General features: G+C 54.0%; 1 protein-coding gene across 4 annotated transcripts; it reads left to right on the top strand.

The window, feature by feature from the left end:
* Positions 1-2370: 2370 nt before the first annotated feature.
* KCNK6 (potassium two pore domain channel subfamily K member 6) lies at positions 2371-17334 on the top strand. Of its 4 annotated transcripts, none has more exons than XM_079119966.1 (5): positions 2371-2768; positions 10885-11280; positions 11421-11639; positions 15157-15232; positions 15670-17334. In XM_079119966.1, exons 1-4 carry the CDS (start codon positions 2447-2449, stop codon positions 15201-15203), a joined length of 984 nt encoding a protein of 327 aa, XP_078976092.1. In that variant the 5' UTR covers positions 2371-2446; the 3' UTR covers positions 15204-15232; positions 15670-17334. The 4 variants fall into 4 exon arrangements, with proteins under 4 accessions (XP_078976092.1, XP_078976091.1, XP_078976090.1 ...); XM_079119965.1 differs by lacking the exon at positions 15670-17334 and adding an exon at positions 15593-15637; XM_079119964.1 differs by lacking the exon at positions 15670-17334 and having other exon boundaries at positions 15157-15637.
* Positions 17335-18095: the final 761 nt, after the last annotated feature.

Consider the following 18095-nt stretch of genomic DNA (forward strand, 5'->3'; position numbering starts at 1 on the left):
TCTAACTTGCAACCCCCCTTCCTCAGTCTTCTAGTGCCTCCTGTATGCTCTAAATAATAATAATAGTAATTATTATTATTATTTTATTATTATTATTATTAGCTTTTTTGGTACCAGGGTTTGAACTCAGGGGCACTCGAGCCACATGAGCCACTGAGCCACTGAGCCACACCCCCACCCCTATTTTGATTAGAGATGGGGAATCACTGAGTTGTTTAAGTGCCTCCTTTTGCTGAGGCTGGCTTTGAACTCTCAATCCTCCTGCCTCAGCCTCTGGAGCCACTGGGATTACAGGCATGCGCCACCATGCCCAGCTGACACACCCCCATTTTTAAGACTGAATTTTCTCCTCAAGTTAATGGGAATTATTGGGGGTGGCTGAGGATTCAATGCAAGTGCATGTGTCCAAGAGTGTTGCATTTTGTAACCCCCTGATCACGGGTAGCTACTGTTACTGTCTTTCTTTCTTTCTTTCTTTCTTTCTTTCTTTCTTTCTTTCTTTCTTTCTTTCTTCATTCTGGAGATTGCTCTGAGTCACATCCTTAGCCCTTTTTATTTTTTATTTTGAGACAAGTCTTACTAAATTACTGAGGCTGACCTTGAATTTGCCATCTTTCTGCCTCAGCCTTGGGAATCCCTGGATTACAGGGATATGCCACCACACTCAGCTCATTATTTTTTTGGGGGGGGATGCTGGGGATTGAACCTAGGAGGCTTTTCTACTGAGCTACACCATGCACACCCCTTTTTTCTTTTGAGACAGGGTCTCACTAAGTTGCAGAGGCTGGCCTTGAACTTGTGATCCTTCTGCCTCAGCCTCCTGAGTCTCCACAGTGCCTGACCCAGTTAATTATTGTTTTTATTATCAGGTGTCTCTTCCCATGGATTTTCAACCCCAAATTGGTCTCTGTCCCAAGAATTGCCATGGTTTTTATAAATAGAACCAGCTGGCCATGTCTGATCTGGGCCCCAAGCCCACTCCTCTGTGGGTAAGATGTGGTTGGGATTCTGGGCTGCCCTCCAGAAGGCTTTCAGTACTAAGTTCTGGCTACAAAGGGATGAAGGGAAGAGATATGGGGAGACCCTCAAAAGGGACAGTGAAGAAAATGTTCTCTCTCTCTCTCTCTCTCTCTCTCTCTCTTTTTTTTTTTTTTTTTTTTTGTGACAGGGATCGGACTCAGGGCCTTGCTCGTACTAGGCATGTGCTAGAACCCTGAATGACACCCTGCACTACACCCTACACGCTCCCAAACAAAGGTATATATTCACGATTCCTGTCTATTTTTTGTGGGGGGTACTGGGCACTTCCCCTGAGCCACATCCCCATCCCTTTTCATTTTGAGACAGGGTCTCCCTGACTAGGGTCTTGTTAATTGCTGAGGCTGGCCTTGAACTTGGAATTCTCCTGCCTCAACCTTCCCAGTCGCCTGCCTCTTGTTCACTTGTTTGCTTCTTCCTTTCTTTTTTCAGTGCTGGGATTGAACTAAGGGATTCGTGCAATATTTGAGTCTGGCTCACAAAGACCCTGGCTCAATTCCTAGTCACTCTTCATGTCTCAGCTAGGATAATCCCCTTTTCAGGACACTTTCTTGACCTCCCTAAATTGGGTTATGGCTTCCTCTGGCTTCCCCCATCCCACCCCAGACCATCTTGCCTGTGCTTCCCAGGGCTGTGGAACCTGCCCACCTGCGCTATCCTTCCCTGACTACCATGGGCTGTCACTCTACTGATCTGTCACTTTCTCCTGATTTACTGGGAACCCAAGAGGAAAGAGCCCAAGACTGTCTTGGTCACTGCTGTGTTCTCAGCAAAGTGGGATCTAAGCAAAGACGTGGTGAATGGGTTAGGATCCCCGCTCTGTGCACGAGGGCACAGGGAACATCTGACTCTATAATCTGTCTTTGTGAATTAGGCGTCCCTGCAGGGTGGTGGCCATCTCATCCAGGGCGCAAGACTTGGCAACAGAGTGAGAACTGGCCTTCAGTTTGCCCCTGCCCCTAGCCATGCTCTCTGATGCTGTGCACAACCTGAGCTGCGTGCGCAACCGCCCTGAGTTGGGGAGCGACTTTTCTGAGTTTGGATTCTCTCACCTCTAGTTCAGGGAGTCGCGACTGCGGAGGGAGAGAGGAAGAGTGTTGGTGAGGAAGCGAAGCACTCCCCTACTCTCGCTGCTGTTGGGCTCCTGGCTCGGGGAGCGCTGGGCTCCACCCTGAGTCCTGAGCGAACACCTGGAGTGGGGCGCGCCTCAGTTTCCCAGAGGTGGGCGTTCCTCCCGCCCGCCCCGCCCCTTTTCCCTCTTCCTCCTGGGGCATCTGTGGCCAAGCGTCGAGCTCCCGGAACTGAAACCAGGCGGCGGGCGGCGGGGGCGGCGGCGGCGGGCGGCGGGCTGCGGGGGCCACGTCAGCGGGGCGGCCCGGGGCTTTTGGGCAGCGGGGCGGCGGGCGCCATGCGGCGGGGCGCGCTCCTGGCGGGCGCCCTGGCGGTGTACGCCGTGTACCTGGTGCTGGGCGCGCTGCTGGTGGCGCGGCTGGAGGCGCCACACGAAGCCCGGCTCCGAGCCGAGCTGGGGACGCTGCGGGAGCAGCTGCTGCGGCGCAGCCCGTGCGTGGCGGCGCCGGCCCTGGACGCCTTCGTGGAGCGGGTGCTGGCGGCCGGGCGGCTGGGGCGCGCCGTGCTGGCCAACGCGTCGGACCCCGCCAACGCCTCGGACCCCGCCTGGGACTTCGCCTCCGCGCTCTTCTTCGCCAGCACGCTGGTCACCACCGTGGGTACGTGAGCCCCGAGGACCCGGGACTCCCACCTGGTCCTGTGCCTTAGGGACCCGCGAGCCCTCATGAAATGCCCTTCTCATAAACCCCTCCTGGGCAAACCCCACCCGACCAGCACCCCGGGCCCACATGTGGCAGCTGGACCCCTTGGGGGTCCCTCAGCCAGGTCTTTCCTCCTAAGCAGGAAGCACCCCCTCCACAGTTCTTTTCGGACCAGCGTTCCCCACAGAGTACCTTCTGCAATCATCTGGGACCTCACCCCTCCATCTTAACCTCCCTGAGGATTTGGGTGTCTCCAGACCCCTCTGGGCCCAGGATATATAGAGACCAAGGAGGACCTCCAAGCTTCCACCTGAGATCCTGTCCCCTCTGGCTGGGAGCCTCAGCCAGGCCAGGACCTATCTCTGGCTGCTGCGGCCGTTCCTTCCAACCCTGTCTCTCGACTGTTCAGATGTGTCCTTTGGGGAACACACTACGCCCACTTCCTACTGACACCCCAGCCAGGACCCTGACTCCCCTGACCTCTCAGGGCACCCACCAAAGGCCTGCCTTCCAGTGGAACACTTGGCAGGAACCTGTGCCTGCTCGGAGACTCCCGACCCTCTGGACCCGGGTCACTCTCCAGCATGGGTCCCAGACAGGGCATGGCCATCCCTCTGGCCCATGCTCCCTGTAGGTAATCCCAGCTCCGGTCAGGACCTCCCCACACCCCATCCTGACATTACCCCTGCGTTGTAGGGTCTTCCTCCCAACTGGAACCCTCTCTGTTCCTTCTGGACCTGCAAACCCCAATTGAGCAGTCCCAACAACTGTGGAGGTGTGAAAGGGACCCCCCATGGAGGGAGGCAGAGCACCCTCCAGGAAGGACCACAGACTGTCCAACTAGAAGCCCATCCCAGACTACCACCCCTCTGTCCCCACACCACCTCCAGCACAACTTCTAGCCCTTTGAAAACCCAGGACTCTCCATGAAGTCCTCTTTAAACCCATGAACTGAGACTCACACCCCTCTGTGGACCCTGAAACCCCCAGTAAGAGCCCCACAATGACCAGGACCTCCTGTAGGGGACCAAGCGCCCTTCACACTGTTGTGGACAGCAGAATCCACCTCCCTGGCTCCACAGGACGCCAGCCCAGACTCGGCTCTCTTGCCAGCTGTTCTGGCAACCCTCAGCCAGGCCAGGACCTATCTCTGGCTGCTGCAGCCATTCCTTCCAACCCTGTCTCCCGACTGTCCAGATGTGTCCTTTTGGGAACACACTACGCCCACTTCCTCCTGACACCCCAGCCAGGACCCTGACTCCCCTGACCTCTAGGGAAACCCTGCCCTCCTGGGTTTCCCAAACAAGGGGATTTCTGGGGACTTGGGAGCCCTCTGACCTTTTCCAGGCTCACAGCTGGGACCTCCCTCTCCACCCAACTGCCCCAGCCTGTTTTGTCTCTGAAATCCTCTCCATGAAGGACGCTCCATGCCCCTGCACCAGGACCTTCCCCAGCACCCACTGTCTGCCCTGGACAGTCAGCAAGGACGTGGGACACTGCTGTGTCCCTTAGCAGCATCTACCTTACCTGCCCTGGGGTACCCTGGGCTTCAGAAGCCTCCTCTGCCCGAGGACACGATCCAGAAGTCATTGGCTGCTGCTTGGCCCTCCTTCCTTTGACCCAGGACCCAAGAATTCATTTCAAACAAGGACACTGGCCCTTGATTAAGACTGACCCCCCCAGACTCCCTGCTCTGAGCCCATTCAGGTGGGACCCTGGGACGTGCCTCACTCCCAGCCCTTGAGAACCCTGACCCTGGGAAGTCCCTTGTCCCCTCACAGGCCCGGGAAATCCCTCTGCCGTCAGGCTCTGCTGCTCTCCAGTCCCTCCCCAGCCACCAGGTGCCCCTTTTGGAACATGAGGAGGTTGGTCCAGGATCCTAACTCTGCCTCCAGTGGGTAGTGTAACAATTGGGGTGGCAGTTGTCCCCCTTGGTGCTCCATCATTGGACCAGCCACCGGAGGCCACTGGCAGTCGAGCAGGGTGATTTGCTCACAGGCTGGAATTAGCCGGCAAGCCTCAGGCTCTCCCCACGCTGCCTGGCCTGCCAGGGCTGGCCCAACCAGCCTCCGACCTTCCCTGGGTCGCAGGCGCCTTGCTGGCTGCTCACAGATGCTGCTTTCTGCCTTATCCTCCCTGGTGGAGGAGCAGGTGAGGCCAGACACGAGGGAGGCAGATGCAGCCTGGCTTGGCACCCCAGCCCTGCGGCCGTTCAGTGTCCTCTCTCATCTGTAAAACAGGGTAATAAAGCTGGGTGCGGTGACCCACGCTCATTGCAGTGACTCAGGAGGCTGAGGCAGGAGGAGCCCAAGTTCAGAGGTCAACCTCAGCAATTTAGCAAGTCTCAAAAAAAAAAAAAAAAAAAAAAAAAAAAAAGGCTAGGCATGGCGCTCAGTGGTAGAGCACCCTTGGGTTCAGTCCCCATTAGTGAAAAAAAAAGTGGGGAGATAATAGCACTTTCCACGTCACAGTAATGCCTGGAAAGAGAGAGAGAGAGGGAATGGAACTGAGACCCAGAGAAGTTGGTCTACTGGCCCAAGGTCACACAGCTTGGAAGGTGTAGAGTAGAGGTTTGAACCAAATCTCCAGAGTCCAATGTTCTTACCACTCTGATACTGAGCAAGGGCTCACTGCCTGGCACACACAGAAGCCAGTACCATGGCACAGGGTTTCTACAAAAAGAAAGAGCTTTGTTGAAGTCTGAAGGACAGGGAGGCAGGAGGCGCATTCAAATCCGTTTCCCAGATCGGATTGGCCGCTAGGGGGGGAACCTGAGTGGCGGGAGAAGGGGAACGGAGGGAAACGGAACGTTGGTGGAGTAGTCGGCACCCGGTACTCTGGCCCCGGGGAACTTGGGGTAATTCTGGCCTCTTCTGCCTCTGTCGACGTCACCCCTCGCTTCTAGTCCAGGCCTGGGGGGCCTGTTCTCTGGTTCTGCTCCTCAGAGACTTTCGGTCCCACCAGGCTGCCAAGGCCACCTTAGGTCAGATCCGAGGATCCTGTGCCCATGTCCTGAAAAACAGCCTGAAGAGCTTAGGAACAGGGAAGTTGCCATTTGATGGCTGTGTTTCAACACTACTTGGCTAAGAAGGGCGATGTGTGCGTGTCACAGAAGAGCTCAGTGGTGAATATGCTGAAGGCGGCCAGGCCGGGCGGCGGGTGGAAGAGACATGGAGGCTTCCGCGACTGGGCTGGACGGTGTCTTTGTTTCTCTGTGGTGTTGGGCATGGAACCCAGGGCCTCGCACATGCTGGACAAGCTCCACCACTGAACAACCCCAGTTCGAGGAGATTCTTGCTAAACACAGGCCAGGGACTTAGATGTATAGAGTAAGTGATGAGTCACATGGTTCTGCACGCCTGCGGTCCCAGCTCCTCAGGAGCCTGAGGCAGAAGGATCATGAGTTCCAGCCCAGCCTGGGCAACATGGCAAGACCTGTCTCAAAAAAGTGGGGGGCAGTGAAAAAAGTTAAAGAGGGAGTAAGGCTGGGGGTGGTGATGCCTGCAATCCTGGCTACTTAAGAGGCTGAGGCAGGAGGATCGCAAGTTTGAGGCCAGCCTCAGCCACTTAGTCACAGATTTAAAAACTTAAAAACTTGGAATGTAGCTTAGTGGTAAAGCACTTCTGGGTTCCATTCCCTGTACAAAAAAAAAAAAAAAAAAAAAAAAAAAAAGAGTGGGAGATGAGGAATTTGGTGGGATATCTTAGGATTCTTGCGGAAACGAACAGTGCTCAGAGAAGCCAGGCTGAAGTTTGGTCAAGGAGGTGTCCTTGTCAGGGAGGGGTGCTGGTAAAGCTAATGTTTGTAGAGCCTCAGGCATCATGGTCATCCTGGGTGCGGCCAGGAACCCTGACTACACCTGGAGGCATGGCACACAAACTGAATGTCCTTCAGGGAGACCTTTCTCAGTGTCCCTCATTTTGTCGTAGGCCCCAACCTAAGACCTAGTGAGCAGTCGAGGCCAGGGGTGGGCAGCAGGAAGTCGGGAGCTGGGCCCAGGGGAAGGCGAGCAGGCTGTGGCTGCGGTAGCTGCCGTGCGTGCGCCCAGTTGAAGCGTAGGCCTGGTGTGCGTGAGCCCTGGAGCCCCTCCCAGCCCTGCGCGTGCGCAGATTGCAGCGTCGCCCTCATGGGAACCCCTCCATGCGTGTGCGGGTGCCGAGCCCGCCCCAGCCCGGTGGGACTACTGCCACATTCGAGGAGGGGAATGAATGATGGAGCCCTTTTTTTTTTTGGCAGTTAGGAAACAGGCTCAGAAAGGAGGAGTCACTTGGCCAAGGTCACGCAGGGAAAAAACGGAAAGCACTTATTTTGGACTCAGCTCTTTGAAGTAGGGAGGAGGCCCATGGGCCGGACTCAGTTCTAACTCTGATTTTCTTACTTATAAGGATTTGGTGTCACTTGCAAACCAGGGGAGTTTCTCCATCAAACCCTTGTTTTGCTGGGTGCGGTGGTGCACGCCTGTAATCCCAGCTACTTGGGAGGCTGAGGCAGGAGGATTCCAAGTTCAAGGCCAGCCTGGGTAATTGAAGGAAAACTTGTCTCCAAAAATAAAAAAAGGGTTGGGGTGTGGCTTAGTGGTAGAGCACCCCTGGGTTCAATCCCCAGTAACACACGCACATACACACGCACACGTGACAAAAAGCCTTGTTTTATTTTTTTTATTTATTGCTCTTGCTATGTTACCCAAGCTTCCAAACTGCTGGGCTCAGGTGATCCTCCCGCCCAAACTTCTGAATGACCAGGACTACAGGTTGCACTGCTGCACCCAACTAAAACCTTGTGCTCCTGAGGGTTGGAGTCATGAGTGAGAAACTTCAGGTCACAGTTGCTTAAATAAGATGGATGTTTATTCCTTGCTCACATTTGAGGTAGTCTGTCCAAGACTAAAAGGGTGCTGTGGGTCAGAGACCCAGACTCCTCAGCAAAACCCAGCTGCGCTGTAACTGCTCCGAATAGTTTGTTTCCAGGGTCTCCTCATGGTGCAAAATGACTGCTCTGCTCCAGCCTTCATGCCTATGTTCTAGTCAGCAGAACAGGAAAGAAAAAGGGTATAGGTATCGCCCCTCTCCTAATGATCCTCCCTGGAAGTTCCTGAATTCATTTCATTCATTCTTTCTTTCCTTTTTTTTTTTTTTTTTTTTTTTTTTGAAAAACAGCATGAGTTTATTAGAAGAGATAGAAGGGCTGGGTTGTGGCTCAGTGGTAGAGCACTTGCCTAGCATGTGAGGCACTGGGTCTGATTATCAGCACACATATAAATAAATAAATGGTCCATTAGTAACTAAAAAAGAAATTTAAAAAGAAGGGATAGAAACAGGGGAAAAAAGGGACACTCCCAAGGGAGAGAGTGGTCCTCTCGGAGAGAAGGAGGACCTGCATTCTTTCATGTATAATTAATTCTCCAGAAATTAGTCAGAGTCACATGTGGCTGCAAGGGAGGAGGAATGTACCTATTCCAGGTGGATGACTATCCTGCTAAAAGCCAGGGGCACACGCCTGTAATCCCAGAGGCTCAGGAGGCTGAGGTAGGAGGATTGCAAGTGTGAGGCCAGCTTCAGCAACTTAGTGACACCCTGTCTCAAAATAAAAAAGGGCTGGGGATATGGCTCAGTGGTAAAGCACGCCTGGGTTAAATTCTCAATGCCAAAGGAAGGAAAAACAAGACCAAACCAAACCCGGAAACTGCCTTCACTGATCGGTAAGTCCCTGCTGGCCCCTCGCTCTGAGCCCTGGCAGTCGCCGATCGGCTCTGAGTCTCTGACTGACTGCTCTGCCTGCCCTGCAGAGTGGAATCACTCCGCGTTGTCCGTCAGTGACTGACGCTTTTCACTTGACACGTCCCCAGGGATCATCCGCGCGTCAGCACGCGTCGGAACTCCGGTTCTTTCTGAGGCTGAAGGTGGTCCCTGGAGGGTGTGTGCTGCCTGCGCTGATCCGCGGGTCTGCTGGTGGGAACTCAGTCGCTTCCTCATTCTCTGGTTGTGAGCAGTCTGTCTGCTGGAGCTTTCGGTTCTTTGAAGTATATTAAAAAATGGGACCAGGGCCAGGGGCGCAGCTCAGTGGCGGAGCCCTTGCCTAGCATGCTCGAGGCCCTGGGGTCCATCCTGAGCGTCGCAAAAAACAACCAACGGAGCAAACAAACGGAAAAGTACAAAAGAAACAAAAAAAGTGGGACCCCTCTGTTTGGGAAGCAGGCACAGGCGGACATCTGCTCGGGTGTGAGACGTGTCCACAGTTTATTAACGGGTCACAGGGCGCGGTCTGCCGCCCTCGGGTGAGACCCCTAACCCTCGACAGAACTGGGTCCTCATCCCCTCAGTCATAGGTCTGACCCGTTGGTTTGATTTATTTGAGAAATAAAAAGAGATTTAAAATTGCTCTTTGTCCCTCACGAGTCAGCGCCCCCACCCCTGGGCTCCTCTTGGCCTTGTTTCTGCCTGCAGACCTCACGCCCACGCTACCTTGCTCTGTGCCCGCCGCCCTCGGGCGTCCACTGGGCCTGTCACACCCCTGTAAGCCTAGAGGAAACGCATGAAGCCTGTGCCCTCATCCATTTATTTGAGGAGAATAAATCGAGTGCCCACCTGATCAAGGCGCACAGCAGGGGCAGAACAGAATCCGCTGCCCTCCTGGAACTGATGCCCTAGTGGGAGACAGTAACCAAATAAGTAAAGCGCCCAGTGCGTAGGAGGCATTGAGGGTTTTGGGGAGGAAAGAGTTGGGTCAGAGGGTGTTACAATTTAGAATTAAGTGGTCAGAGAAGGCATCACTGAGAGGTGATATTGGATAAAGATCTGAAGGACTGGAGAGAGAGGAAGGTGCAGATGCATGGCGAAAGAGCTTTTCACGAGGAAGGAGTGGCCAGTGCAAAGGTCCTGGGGCAGGCATGCAGCCCTGTGGGACTGGGTGGGATCTTGGTCCTACAGTCTGAGTGAGATGGATAGACTGTGGGGTCCAGGTTGGAGAAGGGAGGCCTGGGAAGGCTGCTGTGGTGGGCAGGACAAGGCAGGGCCATGGGGCCAAGTTACAGGGAGAAGTAGGTGGATTGGGGGTCTGTCTGAAGGCTGGGCTGTCAGGCCGCGCTGACTCGTGGAATATGTGAAGTCAGGTGATCTGCACTTAGCCAGTCACTGAGATGGGGAGTTTTGCAAGAGAGTTATCCATGGTGATAAGGGTGGAAAGTGTCTCGATTCTGCCTCCCTGAAGAGGTGGGGGTCTGGGGATGTTCAGGGGAGAAAGAAGCAGGGTGACGTGAGGCGTGGGGAAAGGCGCCTGGAGGTGAAGCCATTAGTGGTCCCCGTGTGACTAATCAGGCTTCCTTGCTCTTTAAGGGACACATGCAAGATCTGATGGTGAAGTGTTTGCCTCCTTGATATGGAAGGGGTCACCTGCACGGCCCACGGGGAGAGTCAGAGTTTCACAGAAGTGGCCTCCGAGTCCCCCAGAAGTCACCCAGACAACCATTCCTGTCGTGACCACACACAGCAGTGTCCTCCACAGCAGAGCTGTGTGACCTCTCAGATCAGCAGTCAGGAAACTCAGGGCCTTACACACCAGGCAGGGACTCCAGCCCTGAGCTACAGCCCCAGCTCCCACAAATGTGGTGGGGTGCTGGGGACTGAGTCCAGGGGTACCACTGAGTTATGTCACAGCCCTTGTATTTTATTTTATTTTTGGTACCAGGGATTGAACCCAGGGGTGCTGAACCACTGAGCCACTCAGCCACATCCCCGATCCTTTTTATTTTTATTTAGGGACAGGGTCTCTAAGTGGCTGAGGACCTCACTAAGTTGCTGAGGCTGGCCTCCTGCCTTGGCCTCCCGAGTCACTAGGATCCAAGGCGTGTCACCACCCCTGGCTCAGATCAGTGGTTTTTAGTACTTAAAAGCCAGTAACTAAAAGCAGCCGCGGGCCTAGCGGGTCCTTCAGGCTTTGCCTGAGTGTGGAAGGAAAGCAGCTCTTTGCCCAAGCAGGGGAAGGGGGCGGCAGGAGGGCTGGGCTCAAGTCAGGCCAGGGCGGGTGTCCTCGGCCCCTGCCTGGAGGTGCTGGTGGACAGGAGGCCCCTCCCCGCAGGCTACGGCTACACGACGCCGCTGACTGATGCGGGCAAGGCCTTCTCCATCGCCTTCGCACTGCTGGGCGTGCCGACCACCATGCTGCTGCTCACCGCCTCGGCCCAGCGCCTGTCGCTGCTGCTCACCCAAGCGCCCCTGTCCTGGCTGAGCCTGCGCTGGGGCTGGGAGCCCCGACGGGCCGCGCGCTGGCACCTGGTGGCCCTGCTGGGAGTCCTGGTGACCGTCTGCTTTCTGGTGCCCGCTGCCATCTTCGCCTACCTGGAGGAGGCCTGGAGTTTCCTAGACGCCTTCTACTTCTGCTTCATCTCGCTGTCCACCATCGGCCTGGGCGACTATGTCCCCGGGGAGGCCCCTGGCCAGCCCCACCGGGCCCTCTACAAGGTGCTGGTCACAGGTGAGCTGGGGCTGGGCAGTGGGTGAGGAGAACATGTGCCTTCCGGGCTGGGGAGGGCTCCCAGGGCCCGGCAGGACCCAGCCGGTGGGGACCCGGCGGTGGACCGGTTGACCACTGGACCGTCCTCCTCCCGCCCGCAGCCTACCTCTTCCTGGGCCTGGTGGCCATGGTGCTGGTGCTGCAAACTTTCCGCCACGTGTCTGACCTCCACGGTCTCACTGAGCTCATCCTGCTGCCCAGCCCGGGCCCCACCAGCCTCAGCGAGGACCAGGACGATCAGGTGGACATCCTGGGCGCCCAGCCCGCGCTGCACCAGCACCTCTCTGCTGGCGCCCGCACCGACTACGCCTCCATCCCCAGGTAGCCGGCAGCTGGGGGGCCGCACGTCCTGGCAGCAGGGACCTCTCTGCCACCCGGGCCCCCTGGCTCCAGTGTGGCTCCCCTCCCTCGCCTCCCTCCCCGCACTCTGCCCTCCCCTCTGCCCTCCCCTTGTGCCTTGGGCTCCCAGGCTCCATCTGTCCCTCGTTCAGCCACCAGTTGGGTGCAGACTCTGGTCCTGGACCTATTTCCGTTGCCAGTCAGGTGACAGCCCTCTCTGAGCCTTGGTTTCCTCCTCAGAGGGCAGGAGAATGTCCATTCATCCCAGACCCGAATCTGCACTGGCCGGGGCTGGGGACACTATGGTAGTGGAGGTGGCCCTGGGCCCTGGTGAGGTGGACAGACCCATCCCCGCACAGGGGACGTCTGGATGGGCAGGGCCCGGCGGTGGCAGCAGAGCCACTGGGTGGGCTGGAGAAAGCACCGGCCAGGACCGAGGCGGGGAAGCACTGGGCTGGTGTCTGGCTGTCGCTGGAAGGTCAGGAGAGCCTCCCGGAGGAAGGGGCAGCAGCACCGAGACCGCAGTGTGAGCCAAGGTCAGAGGAAGGCGTTGTCCGTGACTCACCTTCTCAGGCACCTCCAGGGACCAGGGCCAGGGCCCTGCACTCAGCCCGCGCCCAGTTCACGGAGCGCGAGGTCGACGTCTCAGCCTCGGCCTGCAGCCAGCTGCCAGGGCTCCCGTCTGGCGGGGCCGTGTCCTGCCTTGTCCTCGGGCAGCTGCTCTACCTCTTGGACTGTTTCTCTGAAATGGCGGCCACGACAGCACGGCTTCCAGGGGGCTGGCCTGTCACCTGCCACACTCCGGGCCAGGCTGTCTTCCGGGTGCTCTGTGGATGAGGACAGGACACGGTTATCCCCTCTCCACAGCTGAGGACGCTGAGGCAGGGGAGGGTGGTGAGGAAGCCACCGGCTTGAGGTAGTCTGTGGCAGTAGCCGCGGTGCCAGGGGCCCTCCACTGAGCTCCTCGCCCTGCCACACCCCGTGGAGGTCTCCAAAGGGGCCGGCAGGTGGGCACTGGAGCCGGCAGGGCCGAGCAGGCAGAAGCGAGGGCTGCGGAGGCCCAGCGGGGAGGGCAGGTGAGGCCGCAGCTTCTGGCTGCTGTGCCTGGAGTGAGGCCGGAAGGGGCAGGAGCTGGTCTGAGTGTCCTGGAGTGGCGAGCCTGGGGCATCCTCTTCCCAGGACACGGGAGAGGCACTGGGGGGGCTTGGGAAGGAGAGTCGTGGTCAGGTTCGGGCTTTAGGAAGGTCCCCCAGGTGTGTGCGCAGGGAGGAGAGTGGGGGAGACTGGGGAGAGCCCAGGGAGAGTTTGGCTGGGCAGGGCCACGGAGGCGGGGAGGCCCCCAGCCAGCGGATGGCTCTGCAGCCTGGGAGGGCGAGGTCCGAGGCCAGCTGTGCCTGGGGACCTGAGGGGAAGTGGAGCTGGGGGGACGTCAGTGGCTGTTTTGACATTTGGTGAGTATGAGGGGCTTCAGGGACACCCCAGGGGTGTCGCAGGGCCCTGGGGCTAGGGCTCAGTGGGTGGTCAGAGATGGAGACAGAGATGAAGGAACTGAGGCTGTAGGAGGAGTGAAGAGAGGCAATCAGCCTTAGGGTGTTCATACATTTGTATCACTTAGGAAGGATTTTGGCTTTTCCCGGGTTGTAACAGAACCACGCCTGGCACTGCTGGAATAAGATGAATTTGTTAGATTGCACCTCAGCAGAGTTGGGGAGATCTCTGGAAGTACTCTTCACAGCTATGGGCAGGTCTGTGATCCCAGGGCCCCTGTGTCTCTGCTTGCCACCCTCAGCTGGAGGCTTGACTCACGTGTCCTCCCCTCATGGTCCCAAAGTGGCTGCCATCACTCTAGGCACCACAGTTGGCATGATCATCTCCAGGAAGCAATGACCCTTCAATAAATGTCCTGATAAAAAGAGCATACAAAGGAGACAGAAAGGGAGTGTAGGACGAAGAGGAGTAAGGAAAACCAGGAAGGTGGACAGTACTGGTAAGAAAAGAGAATTTTAAGCCCTTCACGATTGTCTTAATAAGTGATAGAAAATACAGAGGGTTCACCACGTGCCAGGCACAGCTCTAAGCCCTTGACACCTTCAACCCTCTTGGCAAGCCTGTGAGTTATGAACATTCTCCACTGTTTACAGATGAAGCAAAGCGGCTCAGAGAGGTTAAGTAACTTGCCCAAAGTCACACAGAAAGTGCAAAACTTGGATTTGAACAGGTTCTTGGTTGGTCACTTTTTCCTATGGGAGCTCAGAAACATCCACTGTGCAGCTCCTTCCCAGCCTTCTGGGCTTCTTATGAAGGTTATATTGGATCTTGGTGCTTAAATCAGGTGGACGGTTGGGGCAGCTGCTTCTCATCTTCTTGAGGGAGCTACTTGTGTAGTCTGGCTTCCACTCCTTGCTCCTTCTCTTTTTTAGAGTCCTCTAGGAAGAGACACCAGGTCCTGTTCCATTCAATAGAAAACAAAAAAAGTACCGTGCTAAAAGTTCCAAAGTGGAGCTGGGCACGGTGGCACACGCCTGTAATCCCAGCACCTGGAGAGACTGAGGCAGGAGGATCGAGAGTTCAAATCCAGCCTCAGCAACTTAGCAAGGCCCTGTCTAAATAGAATATAAAAAGAATTGGGGATGTGGCTCAGAGGTTAAGTGCCCCTGGGTTCAGTCCCCGGTACAGAGAGAAAGAGAGGAGAGGGGGAGAGAAAGGGAAAAAAGAAAAGTTCCAGCCCAAGGGTGTCTAGAGGACACGGAGCCTTCCCCCTCCGCTCCGCCGTGATGGTTTCTCGGGTCTCCTTCCAGGATTAGTCTCTGTGTGTACCAGCGATGTGCATGCATGCGTCCTTTATTTTCCATTCTACACAAGTGGTACCTAATGTATTGAGGTGGTAAGAATTACACTCTGTCTCTCCTGAGCTGGGTGACCTTGGGCAGGGGATGTCCCCTCCGGTGCCTCGTTAGCTCATTTGTGAAATAGGAGGCAAACAGCATCTACCTCGGGGACCTGAGCAGCCAGCAGCTTACCACCTGATGTGGACTCAATAAAATGTTGCCTAATTATTGCTGCTGTTCTCATTTTTTTTTAAATATTTTTTTAGTTGTCAATGGACCTTTATTTTACTTATTTACATGTGGTGCTGAGACTTGAACCCAGTGCCTTACATGTGCTAGGCAAGCACTCCACCACTGAGCCCCAACCCCGGCCCTGCTGTTCTCATTTTAAATTATTATGTAGATAATATAAAAACATTCACATTTTCACATCATATTCTATTATATTCTCATTTCTTCTTGCTTTTTTCATCAATACAGTATAATTCACACATTACACCAAAGACACACACGTAGGTCTCATAGCCTTTTGCATATGCAGAGCCTCCTCTCGGATATTTGTCCCCAAGTCATTTCTAGTTGTGTGGGTGATTTCATCTCTTGCTGGTAAAACAATACTGTAGCCAAAACCTTGTACATCGAGATCTGATGAAGGCACCTGTCCTCCCAGGGGTACTGTGTTCCCAAGCTGGGCATGCCACTGGGAGACCCTGGTGATGCTGACTGGTGAATCTAGATGGCTTCAGGTATGTGGCTGCTGAGTCTCCTCCCTTGGATGAAGTCATCCTCCCTGGCCCGTGGGGTGGACAGATGGATAGGTGGGAGAGACAGACCTCCATCAGCTGTCCATTTCCATAAGGGTGCCTGGTCTGTACTGTGTTGGGCAGGGCTGGGGAACAGTGAGGGAACAGCCTAAGGTCCTGCCCTCAAGAACCTTTCCATCCAGTGAGACAGGTCTGGCTCTAGCCAGTCATGGCCTCAAGGGGCCAAAGAGTTGATGGGGGCTTGTCATGTGTCACAGAAAAAAAAATCCGAAGGAGGGCTGAGGGTGTAGCTCAGTAGTAGAGCGCTTGCCCAGCATGTGCAAGGCCCTGTTCAATCCCCAGCACCGCAAAACAATGACAAAAACTTGAAGTAGTCAGCTTGGCGACTACTAGTACTTGAACGCATTACATGTGCACAGTTCTGGAGAAGAGATGGCACCTGAGCAAGGCTATTCAGCCACGCTGTGTGACTGGGCTGTGGAACACAGGTCTCCTTGGGGAGGAAGAGGATCTGGAGGACAACAGGGCTGAGACAGTGCAGAGCTCTGGAAACCACCGAGGCGTCTGGGTGTTTTCCTGAGGTCCTGGGGGTTTGTGGAAGGTTTTAGAGTTCTGGTTCTCAAGGCCTGGGCCCTAGACCTTCAAGATCAGCATCACCTGGGGCCTTGCTAGAAATAAAAATTCTCGGTCCCACCCCAGAGCTATTGAATCAAAAATTCTCAGGGTGGAGTCCACCATCCTGTTTGAACGGGGTCTTTTGCTGAGTCTGATGCGAGCTCAAGTTTGAGAACTACTGGCTTGAAGTCAGTTTTGCAGTTCATCGAAAAGTCATGGTTTCCCTGGAGATGTACCTCAGTGGTCGTGGCCGAGTGCCTGCTTGATGTGTGAGGTTCAATCCCAAGCACAGTGAAAAAAGTCACAATCAGAGTGTTGTTAAAAGACAAAATTAAAACAAATCTAGATTCAAGCCCTCGGTGACTTTCCTTTGTGATTTGAGAATTGTTACTGAGCCATACCTGTTCTGCCCAGCGCACAGTTGCCAATCATGGAAATGATGAGTTTTGCAAGACTTTATTCACAAAGTGGTTAGTGTGCAGGTGGGAAGTAAGTAAGCCTGAAATTCATCTCCCCACGGAGAGGATCTGGGATATGGGAGAAAGAAACAGGGTGATTTAAGGTGAGGGAGTGTCTTATTGTAGTGAAGTCATCAGTGGTCTACACATGCCAGACTGATTTTGTCCATTGTCCAGAAAATGGCTCCTGACATCAAAGAAGTCACCCATTTAACACTTATGCAGACCCAAGTGAAGAACCATAGCTTTCAACAAAAGTAACCTTCAAGTCCCTGAAAAGTACCCTAGGCACCCATGATCACCACCCCATGTCAGAGGTGTTATTTACAGCAAGAACTAATGGGAGACTAGTAATATATCACTCAGCTACGTGACCTCTAATGTTAGTGACTTTTTTGAAAATATCTTTTAGATGTGGATAGACCTTTATTTTATTCATTTATTTATATGTGGTGCTGAGAATCAAACCCGGTGCCTCACACATGCTAGGTACAACCCCAGTCCCTAATGTCAGTGATTTTTTAAATCGACTAAAAGAAGTAACTAGAAACAAGTGAAGCCAGAGGGTTTATTCATGTCATCCCACAGTTTCAGAATCAACACATAAAATGCAAGCTCCCATGACCGGAGCGGAGAAGGCTGGCTTTAAAGATAGAGACTGATGGCTGAGGACAGCAGAAACAGAACAAAAACTGGGCAGATTGTTTCAAAAATACTTTCCTTGAAAATGTTAAAACAGCCAGCTGTGGGGGTGCAGGCCTGTAATCCCAGGCTACTCTGGAGGCTGAGGCAGGAAGATGGCAAGTTTGAGGCCTGCCTCAGCAACCTAGGGAGGCCCTAAGCAACTTTGTGAGATCCTGTTTCAAAATAAAAAAATAAAATGGATTGGCATGTAGCTCCGTGGCAAAGTGCCTCTGGTCTCAAACCCCAGTACCGAAAGAAAAAAGAAGAAATGTTAAAGCAGCCAGTAATTCCAACTACTTGTGAGGCTTGGACAGGAAAATTGCAAGTTTGAGGCCAGTCTTAGCAATTTGATAAGACCCATCAAAAAAGAAAAAAAAAAAAAAAAAAAAAAGGAGCGGGCTGGGGTTGTGGCTCAGTGGTAGAGCCCTTGCCTAGCAAATGTGAGGCACTGGGTTTGGTCCTCAGCACCACATAAAAAATAAATAAAACAAAGGTATTGTGTCCATCTACAACTAAAAAATATATAAAAAAATAAAAAAGGTCTGGGGATGTAGCTCAGTGATAAAGTGCCTCTTGGTTCAACTCCCAGTACCAAAAATATATAAAGAAAAGGTGAAAAAGTAGAGGGAACTCCCAGTTAAAATCAGTGTGTTTGGGAATTTGAGTATTATTTCCCATTATTGCTCACGTCAGATAAACAACTCGGTTTCCTTTAGGTGACTTGAAACTTAAACAGGAGTGATTCCATTTTGGTTTGAAGTTGGACCTTAGTGTAAAAGCTCAGTTGAAACTAATGGCCTTCTGTACATTTAACAGTCCTTAACTGTCAGGCACCAAAATCAAATGACAACTGTTGACTTATCGACGGTTTACTTGTGCTTCCCTCTTCAGGTGTTATTTTGTTGGCTTCCCACAATAATGTATGAGATGGATGACCATGTCCACATTTTGCATAAGACAATGTTAAGCCGCAGGTTAATTCATTCCCACAAGATCCATAGGAGACCAGATTTCCTTTTTTTCAGGGCCCCGGGGGTAGAATTTTTGAGCTGAAGGACAAGTAGGAATAATGCCTGCTGCCAGAACAG

This window comes from Sciurus vulgaris, assembly GCF_902686455.1.
Source record: "Sciurus vulgaris genome assembly, chromosome: 17".
Taxonomy (NCBI): Eukaryota; Metazoa; Chordata; class Mammalia; order Rodentia; family Sciuridae; genus Sciurus; species Sciurus vulgaris.